Source organism: Oryctolagus cuniculus, chromosome 5 (genome assembly GCF_051225735.1).
Source record: "Oryctolagus cuniculus isolate XC-2025 breed Fujian yellow rabbit chromosome 5, ASM5122573v1, whole genome shotgun sequence".
NCBI lineage: Eukaryota > Metazoa > Chordata > Mammalia > Lagomorpha > Leporidae > Oryctolagus > Oryctolagus cuniculus.
Window position 1 is genome coordinate 13,595,340 of NC_142871.1, and position 20,006 is coordinate 13,615,345.

Sequence of the window (20,006 nt, forward strand, 5' to 3'; positions counted from 1 at the left end):
CTGTCAGTTCCAGCTTCCTGCTAATGCACACTCTGGGAGTCAGAAGGGGATGGCGTCAAGCACTTGGAATCCTGCCAGCCATGTGGGAGCCCCAGTATGAGTTCCTGGATGCTGGTTTTGCTCTGGCCCAGCTCTGGCTGTTGTGGATATTTGAGGAGTGAACCAGCATATGACCAATGTCTCTTTTATCTCCATCTCTGTCTTCTCTCTCAAATTAAAAAAAAAAAATTCCTGATGACCAGGGACTACCTCCAGATTCTTACCTGATGTAATTCAGCTGAGCAGGGCATAGGCACTGGAATTTTTAAATGTAAAGCAACCAAGGGTGTCTAATGAATGGCTTGGATGAGAATCATTTCTACAGGAAGGCATTCTAAAGATTTTTTTTGTACTGAAGGATTTCTGTATATTGTTTCCTTTAACCCTCATGTGATTTTGCAGTAAGAGAAACAGGTTCAGAGAGGTTAAGGATATGCTATTAAGTAGAAAGTTGAGGAGGGTTGCACCTGGTCACTGTGACTCGAAAGCTGAGAATTTTAATTACTCTTGTAGATACTTGCTTAATTTTCTTGCTTTTTACTGGGCTCAAAATTCCTTGTAGGAAAAGCTTTTTTACATTTCTGTTTCTAGTGTTTAGCATTATGCTTGATGCTAGCTGGAAGCGGATGAATACTGAATATCATTCACGAATGTTAGTTTTTCTAAAGGGAATTAGCCCTGAGTTCAGAGCCTTGGGAATTAGTCATTCTCTTGCACCTGCCTCATGCAAATCCCTTTTTCTCCAGTGCCCTTCGTTTTGCTATTCACTCATCCTGATTTCATTCTCTGTTATGTTACCTGTACATTTTTCCAGACTCACTTAGGCTGAAATGGTTTTTCTTTTTCCAAACTCCATGACGTGTGAAGCATAGAATCATTTTGTTTGATTTAGAACCGAGTCTACACTATTCCTTGTTCTGTATTTAAAGACCCTGCACTTTCATTTTGATCTGTGAGATAATTTTAGTAAGACTGTAAAACATCACCAGAATCTTTTATTTTGAATTTCCAGTAGCTCCCCATGTAGCCTTGGGTATGAAGTACATGCTAACTAATTGTTGACTAATTTATTCCACCTGAATTATAGAAAAATATTTCTAACTTTGGAAATAAAATGATCTACATAAAGAATTGAGTATATAAATGTTTATTTGTTTTTTAAATTAATTTGAGTAAAAGAATATTTTAAAAATAATTTGTATAAAATATTTTGTTAATCCTACACAAGTAATATCCCAGAAAGCAAGCATATTTGGAGGTAACAGATACTCCTTGAAATGATAAATGAGGCCAGCGCCGTGGCTCAATAGGCTAATCCTCCGCCTTGCGGCGCTGGCACACTGGGTTCTAGTCCCGGTCGGGGCGCTGGATTCTGTCCCGGTTGCCCCTCTTCCAGGCCAGCTCTCTGCTATGGCCTGGGAGTGCAGTGGAGGATGGCCCAAGTCCTTGGGCCTTGCACCCACATGGGAGACCAGGAAAAGCACCTGGCTCCTGGCTTCGGATCAGCACGATGCGCCGGCCGCAGCGTGCCGGCCACGGTGGCCATTGGAGGGTGAACCAACAGCAAAAGGAAGACCTTTCTCTCTGTCTCTCTCTCTCACTGTCCACTCTGCCTGTCAAAAAAAAAAAAAAAAAAAAAAAAGAAATGATAAATGCACTCCTACCTTATCATTTCTCTTTATCATTGCACAGATATAATATTCTTTTGCCCTTAGGCCCACCTCTCACCTCTCTCTCTGTTTTTCGCATCATGATTTTTATTTACATTTCAATAGCACTGGCAGGCTTCAGGAATAATTTTTGAAAGAGGACGTATGATATGGGGGTTAAGAGCACAGTTTTGACTAACATATTGGCTAGGTTACTGTGGGTAATGTGATCTCATGGCCTTGAGGCCTCATTTATAAAACAGATGTCTTATAGAACTTTCTGATCAGGCTATTGTAAAGATTATATGAGATGATAGTTAGTGGTGGACATATAAAGAGTTTGCCCTTGGTGAACATTCACAATGTCATGATATCATTGTGAATGCCCCTTCTTATCATTAAAGGGACACTCTCTGTGTCCAAATTAGAGTGGGAGCTTTTCAGTACATGGGTGTGGGCAGCTACCTATGACATTGTCTGGATCACTCTTTGTCCTTCCATTGTCAGTAGCAGGTTAGAGCTCCAACCCTCAGTTGCATCTACATTACATGGGCATATTGTGGAAAGCAGTTTCAAGTTTTCAATACTCTCCTCACATATGTTTCAAGGAGCTACCCACTTTTCTTGTGCCTGAAATTCAGAATGTGTCTTAAACATTGTCCATGGGGAATGCTGGCCAGTGGGAGAATTGGCTGGCCAGTGGGAGGAATGGGACTTAGGGGCTGAGGGATTATGTGGGACATGAGGTCCTCAGCTGTTCAAAAGACCCTCTTGTAAGAGGGTTTGGGAGATTTAGATGAGCTCAGCTGCAGACTCACTTGGCTGTGTATGACATTTCTTTCTAGATTATTCAGCTGAAATTGACACCATTGTCTTACTAAAAGAGTCAAGGGTAGCCTAATAGCATAAATCCCCATGGGAGTTTCTCTTAGTTCTCTCCTTCTACTTTAGGCATAGGATTTTAAAAAATAGGTATTTTAAAACAATTTGTTTACTTATTTGAAAGGCAGAATGAGAGAGAGAGAGACAGAGAGAGAGAGAGAGAGAGAGATCTTCTATCCATTGGTTCACTTCCTACATGACTGAAACTGGAAGAGCTGGACAAAGCTGAAGCCAGAAGTATCTCTACCCAGGTCTTCCGTGTGGGTGGCAGGAACCCAAGTACTTGGGCCATCATCTGCTATCTCCCAGACACATTAGCAGGAAGCTGGATCAGAAGCTTGGGGTAGATAGGACTCAAACACAGGCCCTCTGATATGGGATGCAGGTGTCCCAAGTGATGGCTTATCTCACTGCACCTAGACAGAGGATTTTTCATATTAAATATTTACCCTCAAAATGGGGCCAGGATGCAGGTAGCAATGAGAGAGTTGGCAGAATGGTGACAGGGAGAGAGAGAGAGGTGGTGGTCTGGGAACCCAGCAGCACCAGTGACAGATTGGGATGCATGATCTTTTTGACACGGTCTCTCATGCTTTTTTGACAGCCAGAACCCAAAAAATTCATTCAGCCATTTCTATGGGCCCAACCAGGCCTCTCTGGGTTTTGATGACTCAGGCTTTTTAGATGGGCAGAGCTGAACTATGTCTTTATAGACACTAACCATTCAAGAGATAATGATTTCCTTACTTCGCACATGTAAATAAAAATAGTGAAAATCATCACCACTAGAAAGAGAAAGCCCAGTGAGTTTTAAAATTTTACAATGATGTTTCTTTAGGGAATATTTAATATCAAATTATTCACTTTGATGCCTAGCATACCTGCTTTGATTTTCGTTTCAGGAAGCACATGTCTAGTTTCAGTGTGAAACTAGCAGCTTTGCATGGTTGAAACTACCAGGCTGTGCCAGCAAAAAATTTGTATGGAGCCCACAGCAACTATCTTCATTCCCTGGGACTCTTTTTGTGTCCCTGTCAAGGTGAGAAGGTCTATATGCTTGACTCTGAGGCTTAGATAGCTTGGAGAAATTGAACACCATAACTGCTGCAAGCCTTCCATCAGCTGGCCCTGGGGTACCTCAGTAGGGACAAGGCAGAATTAAAAATAATTACAAACAAAAAAAGCTAAGTTTCACCCTGGATCTGGATGGAATCAAGACTATTCCTATTTACAGGGGTTCTTGGTCTTTGTTGTGTGCAGTGTGACTTCTGGATGTTCCACGTCTCTAGGTCTTCTGGTGCTGAGTATGTTGCGGTTTCAGCCTGGGCATTAGGGGGAACGGGAGGGGTGGAATGGGTGATGGTCCTTCAGACGTAGCTGTAGAACCAGAGACATCGTGTCTGCTGCCAGCTTCTTCCACACCCCATGGAACTGAACCTGTCTTTCCAGAAGACACTAACCAATTCAGCGAGAATAGGCCTTTCCCAGCTATCAGAGTAAGGTGTGGATTGAGTGTTGGTGCATCAAGAATGAGCATCTTTGTTGGCTGTCTTTGCCTTATCAAATGGGGAGATTTCTCCTCTCAATGTGGGGCGTGAAGCTTACCCTGTGCCTTCTAGCACCAGAAGACATAACCAATTCCCAGCACCTGGCTATGAACATAACACAACATTTAGGATAGAGTTGGGCATGGATGTTGCTTCCTGGAGATCTTTTGAAACTACAAATCTAACCATCTGCTCTCCCTGCTCTAAGATGGCTGGTGGCTCCTTGTGCTCCCCTGAATCAAGTGGCATTCGAGGTTGTTTAAAATTTGTATTTAACCAAACAAAGCTGCTTCCATTTCTCTGCTCTCAAACCCCATGCTCCAGTCAACCAAATTATAGGACATTCCCAGCAGGAAAGCTTTATCCTAATCAAAATCTCTTTGGCCTTTTCTGTAGAAATTAACAATTTCATTCGAAAATAATTTGTATGCAAATGTAAGGGACCAAGAATAGCAAAGTCAATCTTGAGGAAAAAGCTCAGAGGACTTAGCCTACTAGATACTCCAGACTCATTGTGAAGTCACAGTATCTAAATCAGTGTCAGCAAACCAATGGAAGAAATTAAAGTGTTAAAAACAGGCCTATGCACATAGGGTTACATGAGTGACAGCTTAGGGACTGGACAATGCAGCAAGGAAAATTAATCTTTTCAATAAAACTTGCTGGGTCAATTGAATGTCCATATGGAAACAATGATGAACATTGAGCCTACTTCATGTCATAAACAGAAGCAGTTTCCAGATGGATTATAGACTGTGAAAGGTAAAAGCTCTAGAAGAAAACAGAGGGGAATATTTTCTTTATCTTGAAATAGGCAAATATGTTTTAAGACAGGTCATAAAACCACTGTCATTTGGAAATCATTTGGAAATATTAAAATCTGGAACCTTAATTTATCCATATATACCTTTCAAACTGTGAACAGGCAACCTGTAAAATGCAAATAAAGAGACAATGTTTATCCAATGAAGGACTTATAACCAGAAAATACAAACAACTACAAATTTTTTTATTTTTGTTTTTTGACAGGCAGAGTGGACAGTGAGAGAGAGAGACAGAGAGAAAGGTCTTCCTTTGCCGTTGGTTCACCCTCCAATGGCCGCTGCGGCCGGCGTGCTGCAGCCAGCGCACCGCGCTAATCCAATCACAGGAGCCAGGTGCTTCTCCTGGTCTCCCATGGGGTGCAGGGCCCAAGCACTTGGGCCATCCTCCACTGCACTCCCTGGCCACAGCAGAGAGCTGGCCTGGAAGAGGGGCAACCGGGACAGAATCTGGCGCCCCGACAGGGACTAGAACCCGGTGTGCCGGCACCGCAAGGAGGAGGATTAGCCTTGTGAGCCATGGCGCCGGCCACAACTACAATTTAATAGAGTATAACATACAACTCAGTAAAAAGTAGGTAAAAATTTTATATAAAAATAGTCCAAATGCTAGTAGGGATACAGGGAGATGCTCAGTATAATTATTATCAGACAACTGCAACCCATATTAGAGTTCCCAGGTTCAATGTCCAGCTCTGGCTTCTGACTTTATTTTCCTGCCAGTGCAGACCCTAGGAGGCAGTGGTGGTGGCTCAAGTAATGGGGTTCCTCCATCCAAGTGGGAGACCTGGATGACATTCTGTCTACCATCTTTGGCCCTGGTTTTTGTGGGCATTTGGGGAAGAAATCCAGTAGATAGGAGCTCTGAACTCACTCTCTCTCTCTCTCTTTCTCTCTCTCCTCTCTCTCCTCACCTAATAAGCCCCTTCCCCAACTCTCTTTCATGCTTAACAACTTAAAGTATGTTATACATTTCACCTGTTGAACTCCATGTTTCTTGCAGTTTCACTGCTTAAACAACCAGTAGCTCATATTTTTAAAAAAGTAGACTAGAAGTGAATTTATCTGCCTATACTTTCATCTATGCATTTCACAGCAGAACATTTTTTTTTCCAGCTCTGGCTTCTGGAATGTGGTTATCAAAGTTTAAGGATATGTAAGTTCTAAAAATAGAAATCCTTCATTCAGATTGAAGTTCTCGTTCTGTATTTTTTAAAAGATTTATTTATTTGAGAGGCAGAGTTACAGAGAGAAGGAGAGAGAAAGAGAGAGCTAGAGATAGAGAGGGAGAGAGATCTTCCATCTGTTCATTCACTCCCCAAATGGCTGCAACCATCAGGGCTGGGCCAGGCAGAAGCGAGGAGCCAGGAGCTTCATCTGAGTGTCCCGTGTGGGTGCAGGGGCCCAAGGACTTGGGCCATCCTCTGTTGCTTTCCCAGGTATATTAGCAGGGTATTGGATCAGAAATGGAGCAGCTGGGACTGCAATTGGATGCTAGCACTGCAGGCTGAGGCTTTAACTGGCCGAGCCATAGCACTGACCCCACTTAATCAGTCACCTGCTAGTTTAATTTTTAGGCTGTTTTCCTACATTTCAATATTTACCTGGAGAATATTTTTTTCAAAGAAGTCAGTTATTGTGTGGGAATAATAAAGATAAGAGAGATTTAGATTTGTATCACTATTAGATTCTCTTTATTACTCATATAGATATATAATATCACATATTACATGCAAGGAAATTACAATATTGCCCATAATGTTTATGGATTCTGTCCCATCCACAATAACACAATGCAAAAGTTTGTAATTTTTATATACAACAATCATGAACAGTAGAGTAGAAATAATGTGAATTCACTGATGTGCTTCCTATTTGATGTACTGATTAACATTTTGATGTGTACATAAGACCACTGTAATCTGGCAGATAATTCCTTCGAAAGCTACATCTGAGCATCATGTCCTATCTAGAAATGTAAATTATGATATAATAGCTTAGTCTCTACTCCAAGTGAAGGTACATATTTTTCAACAATAAAAGGATATTATGTTGGGTCTGAAATACTAATGAAAACAAAAGAAAACAAAAACAAAACAAAACAAAAAAACAAATGAAAGAAAAACTCCCAGACTTTCAAAATGAAAACAATGAAACTTTCCTCTTGATGCATTGCCACAACAAGCAGTGTGTATTTTGTCTCTATTTTCCCAGCAGTGGCTCCTACATGAACTATAGATACCTGGGCAAATAGATTTAAAAGGCAGATGAGGGAAAGATGTGAAAAACAAACACAGGAAGCAACGTTGTGCTGATTGCTCATTCTGTGGATTTCAGGCTATGTGTTGCAAGATATGGTTATGCTTTCATTTACTTGCATACAAAATCTGTAAAACCTGAGTCATTATAGCTTGTTTTTCATGCTACCAGTGGGTATTTATGTGTGATCCTAGATGTTTGCATTATTGCAAATTAAAATGTTACCACATGCCCAGCAGCAGGATACCAGCTTTCCTGTCCTCCTCAGCACTTTCAGCTCTGCTCTTTCATGTTCCTGAGTGCAAGGCTCTAGAAAGAGCAATGGGCTGTTTGCTTACATTAGGTTTGATTTAATCCTGGAGAACACAGACGGGGTAATTCTGTTGCCATTTCTATTGCTGGGAAGAAAACTAATTTGTGGACAAGAATCTGTTTAAAATTCCAGGGTACTGCAATAAATTCATGGAAATGAAATTAAAAGATAAGTTTAGAGGTTTAGCCTACCAATTAAAAAACTGGTGAGGCTAGGCATCCTGCATTGGAATGTCTGGTTTTGATACTCAGCTTCAGCTCCTGATTCCAGCTTCCTACTAATGCAGACTCTTGGAGGGAGCACTGGTAACTCAAGCAGTTGGGGTCCTGCTACCCTTGTGGGAAAGCTAGATTGAATTCCAGCTTCCACTTTGGCAGGAAACTGGAGTATGAACCAATGTCTGAGAATCCCCTCTCTTGCTTGTCATTCTGTCTCTGTCTCTTTGCCTCTTAAAAAACAAGATGCATTTTTAAAAAAGGTTTTTGTGCTTGAAAAAATTTTCCAATTCATTCATAATTGCATTTGAACTTAATCAACCTTGAAAGAATCCAAGCAGATTCCTTATAATACATTGATATTTTTCCCACTGAAACATTTGAATTTAATGAAAAACATGTAGCACAATTTTTTTCTGAAGGAAAATATCTTTGGATAACAAATGTGTCATTAACCTTACACCTCACAAAAACATTTAAGAACAAATGACACAACACCTAATGTTGGGACTCGCGTTTTCTGAAAGTTGTCTTTCTACTACCTTTGATGTAATATATTTGAAGCTTATTTTTATGAATCCTCACTTTGGAATGGTTTGTTTTCATACAATGGAATGAAAACAAGATCACTTGCCATTTTACATTAAAATTATTATTTAATTAGGCAGAAATTCAAGAGATGTATAGCTAAGGGAAGAATGACTTAGTGAAAACCGAGACTTTGGTAATTCCCATTAATTTACACTGACACACAAATTCCCATTTGTATCAGCACACACACACATACATGTACACACACATATTCCCTTTATATATTCCAGTTGTATTGGTAGATATATTCCTACATAATGGTTATAAGAGGGATCTTCAACAAGTTCATGGGAAGTGCACACTATCTTTAATTCCATTTTTAAGTGAACCTTCTGAAGTATCCTTTTGTATTCCTATATATTAAAATTGGCACCATTACATGTATATATGTATGTATTTATATACATATACAATTATATTTATATAATTAGTATATAATGGGAATATATGTACCATATATTTCTAACTTAATTTCCATTAAATTAATGGAAGTGCATATGCTGACATTCATATAGCTTTGCTCAGCACAGTAATTGTTCAGGTAGGAATATCAAATTATATTTGGTAGTATTGTATTTTATGGATTTTATAACAATTCAAATATTTTGTTGAAATTGATGTTTTGTGTAAAGCTAATAGAAAGATTTGAGCTTCAAACTGAGATTTAAATAGAGAAGGTATAGCTGAAAGCATATTCTAATTTTCATTTTTTTTAAAATTTATTTGACAGAATTAGACAGTTAGGGAGAGAGACAGACAGAAAGGTCTTCCTTCTGTTGGTTCACTCCCCAAATGGCCGCTATGGCCGTTGCTGCGCTGATCCAAATCCAGGAGCCAAATGCCTCTTCCTGGTCTCCCATGCGGTGCAGGGGCCCAAGGACTTGGGCCATCCTCCACTGCCTTCCTGGGCCACAGCAGAGAGCTGGACTGGAAGGGGAGCAACCGGGACTAGAACCCAGTGCCCATATGGGATGCCAGTGCCGCGTTAAGCTTATTGCCAGAGCTCAAATGTAAATGAAAATTGTGCAAGTTATTTATTGTTTCTAGACTTTCAAATAAGTAGATAAGCCCTTGATTCATTTTATTTTATTGATTGCTTTCTATTTGGATTACAATTACACATAATGCCAACAGTTCATTTCACTATGTTTTGTGCGCATGCATGCTTGCACATATGCAAGAATGTTTGGGATTGGTGGTGATTATTTAACAGCATACTTAAAATGAAAGGTCCCAGACTGATAACACAATATGCAACCACACCAGGCATTAAAAAATCCACAGGTGCGTTTTTGGTTCTTGAGAGACTGAAGCACTCTTCCCTACGGTCTGGACTGTCACACATTTTTCTGGCTTTGAATTAACTAAATATTTCTCAAGGATATGTCCAGAACTATTTTCCAAGTGAATGCAGATGTTCTTGAGAAATAACATGCACCTCTAACAGAATCATTGGCATCTTACTTTCCTTTATAGATTTTCTTGAACCAAGAGCACCAACACTCCAATTCTATTAGAAAGTGATAGTCCCCAACATCAGGTGATAGTGACATGAGATTCTTATAATTCAAAACATTACAAAACACAGATTTTGGGTAAAATTAGTGTTGTTTTTAACATACTGAAGTCAAATTGACTTAAGTTTTTAGATCCAATTGAACACTGATTTCATCATTGTTTTTCACAAAGCCATCTGTGCACTAGACAAAAAAAGCCATAAGAAATACTAGTTCTTAAAAATTTATGTGAGAAATAGCACAGCTGTGACCTGACAGTTGCTAGGTTCCCCTTTGCTCCCTGTCAGCTGGGCATGAAGCACTGAGGAGTCTTTTGCCTCGCTGTGTTTTTAATTACGCAGTTTTCAGCTGTCTGTAAGTGAGAAACCAGCTATTTAGAGGGCAGGCAGCAGGACTGCTTCAACTGTCTTCAGAATCGATAAGAAAACAGTGGTCAAATTGATCTCCCGATTTCCTACTGGACTTCAGCCTTATTACAAGAAAAACAATTTTTTAAAAAAGAGATCTCTCTATTTTCATCTGCACTTCCATGTCTATGGGCCAACCTACAAGTAACCTCAATGGACCACCCCAAGTCTTAGATTTCACTGAAATTTTGTTGTATGAACATTGATTAGGATGAATAAATTATCAATCACTTTAGAAATTGTATAAATTGGTTTATAGATTTCATTATAAGGTTTAATTGGAAGGCATTCATTATAAAAGGGAAAAATGACTCATAATCAGGGTTAACCCCATCCCCATTTTGTTTCTGCAATAAATGGATGGAGTTTATTAAAACAAGGAAAAAATCACTGGGCAGCTCTTCAGGTTAACCCACATTTTTCTTATTTTTGTTTTCCCCCAACCCATGCAGAAGTTATGTGACTGATTCATAAGCACCAATGCAATCCTGGGAACATTTGCCAGACTACCCCTTGCAATACCGAATTCATAAATCCTGAAAATAACCTGTTCTTTTAACTTAATTTATATAGATGTAGTAGCTTGCATGGAAAGTACCCAACAGAGAAGCAGGCCTATGGTTTTCTCTATCCCCTTAAGAAATAAGCACCTAAAATTTCCATAAAGCAAATGAGTTTTTAGTTAACACAGCAGATCGGGAGCAGCTCCCCACTGAGTCAGAGCAGGGGTGAGTTAGGGGGCAGATGGGAACAAATTGTATTATAGCTGAAGCAAGTAACAGAGTAACAGGAAGCTCTTGTTATTTTCTTGTTTTGTGAATGGACCCCTGCAGAGGCAGGAGCAGGCCTGGGCAGCAGGTTTACCACCTGCAGAGATGCAGAACAAGAATCAGCTTATACCTTTCTTGTTCTAGTTAGGATGTTGGAGATGGCATTCTGACTGGTTCTGCGGTCAAAAGGTTGGAGAGAAAGGAGAATGTAGGTGGCACCATCTGTCAAGCCAGAGCCCAGGGACTTCTGCAATGGTGTTATTGACTTCCCATACTGGTCATTACAAAGGGAAATTCACTCAGGAGACAAAATTGAGAAGGGGATGTAGTTCCTATACTAAGGAGAATGTAACAGTTTAATGACAGAGAAATCTTGAATACAACTACAACTGAACAACAATCGCAACGACCACCACAACAAAACCCAGACACCAAAAACAAACCACAAAGTTCAAAGACTGTGTAAGTAAGGGACTGGGCAGAAACATCTCACTGGCTATTTTAATCAAATTCACCTCACAAATGAGACTTCTTCTTTTGGAGGGTGTCTTTGCTAGTTAGACTTGCTGGCAATGATGTCTACTGATTTTTAAGCGTTGTGTCTGGGAACATCCAAGAGAAAGCTGTATCTACCACCCTGGCAGACAAAGTTTACAGTTGAATACTGCATCTTGTGGTTGTACTTATACTGTAAAAGGAAACCAAGCAAATGACATTTTCATATTGGGGAAAGACTTTGTGAGGAATGAACACTTGTAACTGTACCTTCTTACCCAGAGATGTGAAGAGCTAAGGAAGCTAAGTCTACCCAGGTGTTTGCAGAATAAAATAGCTATCTGCTCACCTCTAGGTTTGGTTTTTAGGTGTTTCTTCCCTTTCTCTGAGCTTTATATCATTCTTGGTCTAAACCGCCTCTTCCCTCATTTCCATTGGGTACTTTGTAAGTTTTCTGACTACTTCCAGAAAATTTTCTAACATTAATGGTTAGTACTAATTAAATAAAACATTTATGTATTTGAATGAAAACATTGGAAAATCTTTTAAGTGACTTGAATGAAAATAGAAAGTGGTAACCTATTTTTAAGATTTAAAACCTTTCAAAAATCAAATTAAAAGGTAAGAAGAAGGTGTAGGCAACACTTAAGATGTTTTCTTAGAAGGGTTTTCTTGGTAAACATTCCTATTGCAATTTCTGTGACAACATCAAAATGAGAAGGGCCTCTGTGTTCCCTCATAAACCATGAAACAAATGCACATTTTTTTTGTAGGCAATGACTATGATACAAGAATGTGATGGTGTTAGCTGAACTATAAGTAACTCATCTCTTTTAATTGCACAGGTTTAGAATTCATGTGCATGATTTTGGGGTTAGAAGCATGCTCCATTTGATTCATAAAATAGCTTTGGGTGATAATAAGCCACTGAAACGTACAGACAGAAGAGACTGTAGTTATCACATATTATGAGTATCCTCCTTCAAAAAGTGAAGATGCATCATTTGAAAAATGTAACTGGATCTATGCTCACATTGAAATCTAGGGAACTGTTCTAATTGACATGGGCCAGTTTTTACACTAACAAAGAACTGGTATAGCTCTGCATTGTTCCCACAAGGACAATTTTCTTGGAACACTGGGCTGCAAAATATCTCGCAAAGCTGCTTGCTCTCGACTGTGGCCTTCAGTAGGTCCTATTCCTGGACTGATAGATTCTATAGATCATTTGCAACTTGAAGAAATGGTTTCCTGCTCCATAGAACATTTGAGCACTTTTAATATAATTTTTTTTGGACAAAGCCTGGTAAGGCAAACTACTTTCTTTGAGTGGCAGCAAGTGATAATTGTGATGTTAAAAGTGGAATGATAATGTATGTTCTTGCCTTCCTTCCTTCCCATTCATTGGTTCTACTTGATTTTTCTTGAGCATTTCCCAAATAAATAAATAATTATCTCAGACCAAATAGTATGATGTAGGAACCTAAGCTGTGGTGGCAGAGCTGTTTTTATTTCCAACACATGAAGTTCTTTGCATATTGATAGATCAGAGACACTGAGTTTCTGGAAGATGGGAATGGAAGGAATTTATCCTTATACCATAGTAGATCATGTGGTCATTTTCCCCAGGTGCAAGTACTAGGACCTGGGGACATTGGAGCACTAAGTGTTAGCTTCCGGACTGACTCAGACACAGACACATGAACTCTCAAAGTGCAGAGGAAGCACTGACTCTCCCAACTTGCTCTATAACTTTGTAAATTTTAAATGCAATTCAAAGTGTAGATTTTCAGGAAATTCTCCCTCTCTAAAAGCTTATAGCAATGCACATGAATTGAAAAGTTTTTTTTTTTTTACTTATTAAAATTGCATTAAATGTGTGATGGGAAGAACTTTGGCAAATCAGTCTTTCTTTGAATATGTGCCCAGGGTCTAGAATCATATTTTCATATACTTGAGTCAAGAGGTTCTTTTAATGATTGATATATTTAATTTTAATGGCTTCTGAGTGCTTAGAATTCCTTTAAAATGCATATGCAGCATTTATTTAATGTTATTTGAAAAGTTCTCTATTTGAGGATGCACCTTCAATCTAGCTTCAATTCACTTTTCATAATCCTGAAATCTCAGTGTCAAGTGTCCTTATGTTTGTAGTTCAAGTTCCTAAGAAACAATAATATTGGTTGAATTAAGTTGAGCTTGACTCATCTGTCTCCTCTTTTTTTTAATTTTTAATTTTTTGACAGGCAGAGTTAGACAGTGAGAGAGAGAGAGAGAGACAGAAAGGTCTTCTTTTTCCGTTGATTCACACCCCCAATGGCTGCTATGGCCTTGTGTTGCGGCTGGCACGCTGTGCCAATCCGAAGCCCAGAGCCAGGTGCTTCCTCCTGGTCTCCCATGCGGGTGCAGGTCCCAAGTACTTGGGCCATCCTCCACTGCCTTCCTGGGCCACAGCAAAGAGTTGGACTGGAAGAGGAGCAACCGGGACAGAATCCGGCACCCCAACCGGGACTAGAACCTGGGGTGCCGGCACCGCAGGTGGAGGATTAGCCTAGTGAGCTGAGGTGCCGGCCCTGTCTCCTCTTTTAAGCAATGTCACACAGTTTAATAATGACAAGAACTTGGGCCAGCACCGCGGCGGCTCACTAGGCTAATCCTCCACCTTGCGGCGCCGGCACACGGGGTTCTAGTCCCGGTCGGGGCGCCGGATTCTGTCCCGGTTGCCCCTCTTCCAGGCCAGCTCTCTGCTGTGGCCAGGAGTGCAGTGGAGGATGGCCCAAGTGCTTGAGCCCTGCACCCCATGGGAGACCAGGAGAAGTACCTGGCTCCTGTGATTGGATTAGCGCGGTGTGCTGGCCGCAGCGCGCCGGCCGCGGCGGCCATTGGAGGGTGAACCAACGGCAAAGGAAGACCTTTCTCTCTGTCTCTCTCTCTCACTGTCCACTCTGCCTGTCAAAAAAAAAAAAAAAATAATAATGACAAGAACTTGAACATTCACCACACACTAGCATGAAGCTATTGGCCATTGGTTTTGAACAGTTAGTAATGTACATAATCTCTTGTCTCTTTAATATTTCGATGACAGTGAAGAAGTGATATGAAATTATTTCTAATTAAATTTAACTGGTTCCAGGATAGATGTTCGGAAGTTGGATGTTTTAGTTGATTTTTGCTTTGGACCTTAATATAACTGTCTAAAATACAAGCTGCATGTCCTGTTCTGAAGCATCTCAAACCAGGAAAAATACAGTGGTGAGGGTTGCAGTGGCCTAGGCATTCATGAAGTTTAATGTTTGTTTCTCCCATCCCCAAGCCCAAGCAACATGACCTGTGAGAAAGAAGTAGGTTAAGAAAATAGGCAAGAATCTTGAGGTTTTTACAATAGCAGTGAGGATTCCTTAAGAAATCTGTTTTTGTTGGTGAGTATGTTGGTGTTTTATGTTGGTTATTATGAGTGATTTCAAGAATTGCACAACCATAGCTGGGGAATGTGTGGTCAATTGAGAAACCCGTGAGCTTAGACTATAATGTCCTGTCATTGGGTTGTTTTGGCTAGAACTCTCCAAAGTTTGTAATATTCCAAGAAATACTATCAACTTCTTCAAGTGAAATGACTGAAACTGGAAAAATTTCTAGTGGGCCATCTCATCTTGATAACTGTCAATATATGTTTGTATAAACTGATTGTCTTAGCTTTATGAAAGATACAGCACACATCTTGGTGTTTTAATTGCATTCTCAATGAAACATTTAATTTAAGCATTACCAGGAAGCTCTTGTTTTCAGCTTCCAGACATGAAGGTCCATTTAACTTAGGGTTTTGAATGCTTTATGATAACTGTAGTCAGTGGGTCTTTTGGGAGATACTTTTTATATTAACTACACTTAACTACCAGGCTTTGTATCTATGCTTCTGAATTTCAACTTTTGCCTGGATCCTGAGATGAAAAGGGCATGCCATGAAACTCTGGGAACAGCATTTTGTAGGCATCTTTAGAGTAATATTAGATAAGCTAAGGGAGCCTTTTTCAATAATGAAATTTGCATGGGAATGGATACCAGTTCTGGCAACACAAATCACAATATCTAAGGAAATGAATATCCTCTCTCAACTGAAAGTTGCTTTTTAATTTATTTTAAAACTGACAACCTCCTATTTCGATGTTGAGAAAAGCTTCAAATGACCAAATTAAGAGTCCTTTTTCCAATGGCCGCATTGGAAGACAATGCAGTCACCATGCCCTGCAGACTGCTCCTGCCTTCTCAAATGAGGTCCTCCGCAGGATTTTGTGCCAGAAGTGATCAGAGATGGCTCCCAGTGAATTTATCATATTTTCTTTGTTTTGACACTGCTGGTTTTCATTTAATTAACACTACAAAGAGGGAGCAATTGCTTCCTCCTAGGCCACGTCTCTTATATACATCGTCTCCTTTGATCCTCACCATACTCTCATAAGGTTGCTATTACTATCTATGCTTAGAAGAAGACTGAAGCTAGGGGAGCATAAACATACTGCTCAAAACCACAAAGCCAAAAGAAATTTATGATGGGCAATGAGATGTGGATCTGGATGACCTTAAGGTTCACGCTTTTAGTCTCTTTGCTAAGCTCTTTTATTAAATGTCATCAAATTGTTATGGTAGTTCCAGAATATTGCAAGATTTAAAACAAATTTATGATGAAAGCCATTCTGAGGGCACTCTGCTCCTCCCCACAATGGGGCCGTTGTTAGCTGGGTCCTGGAAAATCACTCCCACCATCTGAGCCTCATCTCCCTCTTCTTTCCTTTCTAGTGATTGGCAGTGAAAGAATGATGCAGGAAGAAAATAACAGTGCAGGTGGTAACTGAAAGATGAAAGGCCACGGACTACTGGGGATCTCACCAACTTCAATTTTCCCCAGGAAATAATGAGATGAAGAAGCAACACTTTGACTTCACAGCTCCAGTCTGCATTCCTGGGATACAAGTCTAGGAAGGAAGGATATTCTAAAGGGCAAAGGTGAAATAGGAAGAACGAATAAAGAAGAACCTTGCATTTTCTTTTATCTTTGACTGAGTCAGAGGTGTTACCTCCCTATTTGCCATGGAACTGTAAAGTAGTTGGAGCAAATTCACAATAAAAAAATGGTTTGAATGAAAAGTGTTGACAACACATTTATTATTAACTTTAGTATATTTTGCTTTTAAGATAACCCCTTCATTAAATAATCTAAGTAGTCTAAGAGAAGGCAAGGGAGAAGCTTGTTTACACACAAGACATTTGTAGGAAAAGATGGATCAAATTTTACATTGAGGATAAGTTGCTCTCAATCACACACCATTTAATTCAGACAAAGAGCTGATCATGAAGCAGAAACAATGATTTTTGGGAAAGAATCTTATGAGCAAAAGAAATTCTATGTCATCTTTTGAGAAAACTCATGTTACCATAGCCTATTAAAAGTGAGGAAATTCTTTCCCAATGATTATCTACAAATTTTTCATTCTCTTTTGTTGTGTTTCATTTGTATGATTCATTTTACATGTAGAATCTCCAGGAGTGTATATATGTAAATAGGTTTATTTAACATTCTAATATTTTAAGGCCTTGGTTTTAATTACTTTTATCTGAAAATGTAAGAAAATCATCAAACTTGGTACACATCTATTCTGGAACATAATAGTGGAGATTATTATAGGCAAATATGAGACATCATCACAAGTCAACACTAAAGCATTTAACTTTTTTTTCTCCTATCATGGATACATGAGTTGAGTTCACACCACCATAGATAATTGGATCTGACACAGTGAGTTCAGTTGTTCTGATCCATAACAACTGTCTTTCAGAAATATTACCTGTGGGTGTCTGGTGCATATTGTACCTTGCTGGACTGATGAAGGGACACAAATTTTACAGGTGAGTCTGTTGGCAGCTTATAGACTCAAGAATGCTCAGAAGGAAGCAGATACTTTTTTTTTCTACTTCTATTTTATAGACAACGACAATGCATTTGATTCATTTAATCAATGCTGACAAAAGTTCATAGTGGAAAGCTTTCTGTCATGGGCCATCTGACTTGGTTGTCTACATAGATCAAGTAAAGTGGATGATTGCCAAATCTCTACTGTATTTTACAACAAAGAAACTCTGTCAAAGGGAATTGTCTTAGAGAAACTGCTTAGAGAAGATCAACACATTACAAAGGAAATCTTGACATTTAGCAGAGACCAAAAAGGCCAAAATACTGGTGTGACATTATAAAAACATAATCTGGGAAATATTTTTGGGCTATTGTTAGTATTTCATGTCCAAGTAACTACACAGAATCAAAAAATAGATCACACTTTTTTTATAAGTTCATTTGAGTCTTTTTGTCGTGAGATTAAGCTGATTGGGTATATATATATATTTTAAAAGGTTTAAACTTTTACATTCAACAAAACCTCTGTCATTTTATCATAGTGATTGAAAAGGTCTGAGTATTCTGAGCTGTTAAAAAATTAAAGTGTAAGTGGAGCATGCAGTGTGGAGAAACCACTACGGAATGAAGAGTATATTTGAATGCTTGACTTCCTGCATTGGTGAAGTGGTGAGCTCATTGGCTATTATCTTATGTGAACACTCAGGTGTGAGGGAGAAAGGGAATTTCACAGATGAAACTGGGGAGCCAATCACGGAGACCCTAAGCATGAAAAATGCCCCATTTAAACTCTTGGGAAGCACTTGCGGTCCCTTAGAATCAATCCTGCTGCAGCTGACATATCCATTACTGTGTCTTGAATTATCTTTGTGTTAATTTCTTCCCCTGCAATTGAGAAGTTGGGTAAGGGAGATGTGGTTTCTCTAAACAATACAAAACAAAGAAATCTGGTGAAAATGGTATATCAACCAAATGCTATTAAGGTGGACATTATTGGTCAAAAATAGAATCATGTATTTCCTTTTACAAAAGACTAGAAAGACTTGGACTTTCCACACAGGGTGCTTGGGTCAGAGGTAGCATTTACTTTATGTGTTGCCATGGTGAATTTAACATTAGTTGGTTTTTCTTTGATGAGGTCATTAGTAGTTGCTTGGAAACAAGATTACCTATAGAAGGGTCACTTTCTCTGATGACCCCAATTCACATACCATGGTGTGTGTTGGTCTCATTGGGCATCTTTCTCATGATTATATACACAAGCTGGACTATTAGTATGATGTATTATTTTCCTTCCAGAGCTTGATTTGTGCAGAGTGGAATGGCCAGAGACTAAAGACTCTTGACGACTCACAGGCAGTCACTTTCCTTGGAGACCAGGCCTGCCTACACGCTCTCTGCTTCCACACATACAGTGGCTTCTGAGCTCAGAGATGGTCAGAATGGCATGACACTCAGGGCAGTGGAGTAGTTTCTGCTTCCAGATTTTCTAGCTGAAAAGAGAGAAAAAACAGACAGTGAAAGTTTCAGAGTTGGTGGCAGCACACATTGAGCATCCCATGGGAGGGAGAGCTCTATCGAGGACCATCAGGTGTACTTTCTCCTGCACCTTCCAAGGTTTTCTAAGCACCAAGATGATAACTAATCTCTTTAGTGATTTCTGGGTAATTATGAACCTGCTCTAGTATTTGTGTCCACTGCTGAAGTATTACATGCTGGGTGTCCTAGAGATGCTATCGATATTTCTTAGGAAAAAAGCTCATTTTAACTCAAGCTGTTTCTTTCCCTCTGCCTTCTGCCTCCTTCTGTTTGTCCTCTCATCAGTTATGATTTGGCTACGATTGTAAATGCAAGGCATTGCCTTTCTTTGAAATAGATTTGTGTTCTTCACTTCTAGGTAGAGATATTTTTACCCCATTCTCATAATTAATGTATTTTTTTCCTGAAGTAACTTCTTTCAAGTTCACCCCTCCCTCATTGTGCCATCAGTTATGACAAGGAGTCTTCAAAATGTTTATGGAAAATTTACGTTATGAGAAAATGATGCATGATTTCATTTTTTGAACCAAAATAAGCTTACTTTTAAATTCTATTTTCTGTGAACCTTTTGAAAATCTCTATGTTAAGTAGCAACATGACACTTGTACATGTGTTTGATGTGGTTTGATTTTTTTCAATTAAGGAGGAAGGCTGTGGAAATGAAACAAGTTCTGTGTGTAACAAGTAGTTGTTGCTATCACCGTTGCCATTTTGGTGAGGAGAAAAGGAGATATTTTTAAATGTGAAGGAATGTGAAATTTAAAAAAAACTTTATTAAAATTATTATTGGTCAATTTCAAATTTCAGGTGAGGTGAAGGAGTTTAAATGGTACAAGGGACTCTGGTCTACTGTCTACCCAGATTCACTTACAGATTAGAGTTACCAAATGTTCTTTATCCTTGGCTTTCTCTTTTGAGTCTCTCTCTTCTACTTGCAACTCACTCACACACACACACACACACACATTATCTTTAGAACCCTTTGACATGAAGTTTGCTCTTTCTTCCTAAGGATCTTTTATGTGTTTCATAAAATTGATAATAGGTCAGATCACTG

At 39.3% G+C, this 20,006-nt stretch overlaps 1 protein-coding gene across 1 annotated transcript in view; it reads right to left on the reverse strand.

Annotated features, from left to right (window-relative positions):
• Positions 1 to 9,387: 9,387 nt before the first annotated feature.
• OPRM1 (opioid receptor mu 1) overlaps positions 9,388 to 20,006 on the reverse strand; it is a 78,563-nt gene continuing 67,944 nt past the window's right edge. The window contains exon 4 of the mRNA XM_017345438.4: positions 9,388 to 18,903. Within this exon, the coding sequence (XP_017200927.2) occupies positions 18,865 to 18,903 (39 nt within the window). The 3' untranslated portion in view covers positions 9,388 to 18,864. The remainder of the gene's footprint in view (positions 18,904 to 20,006) is intronic.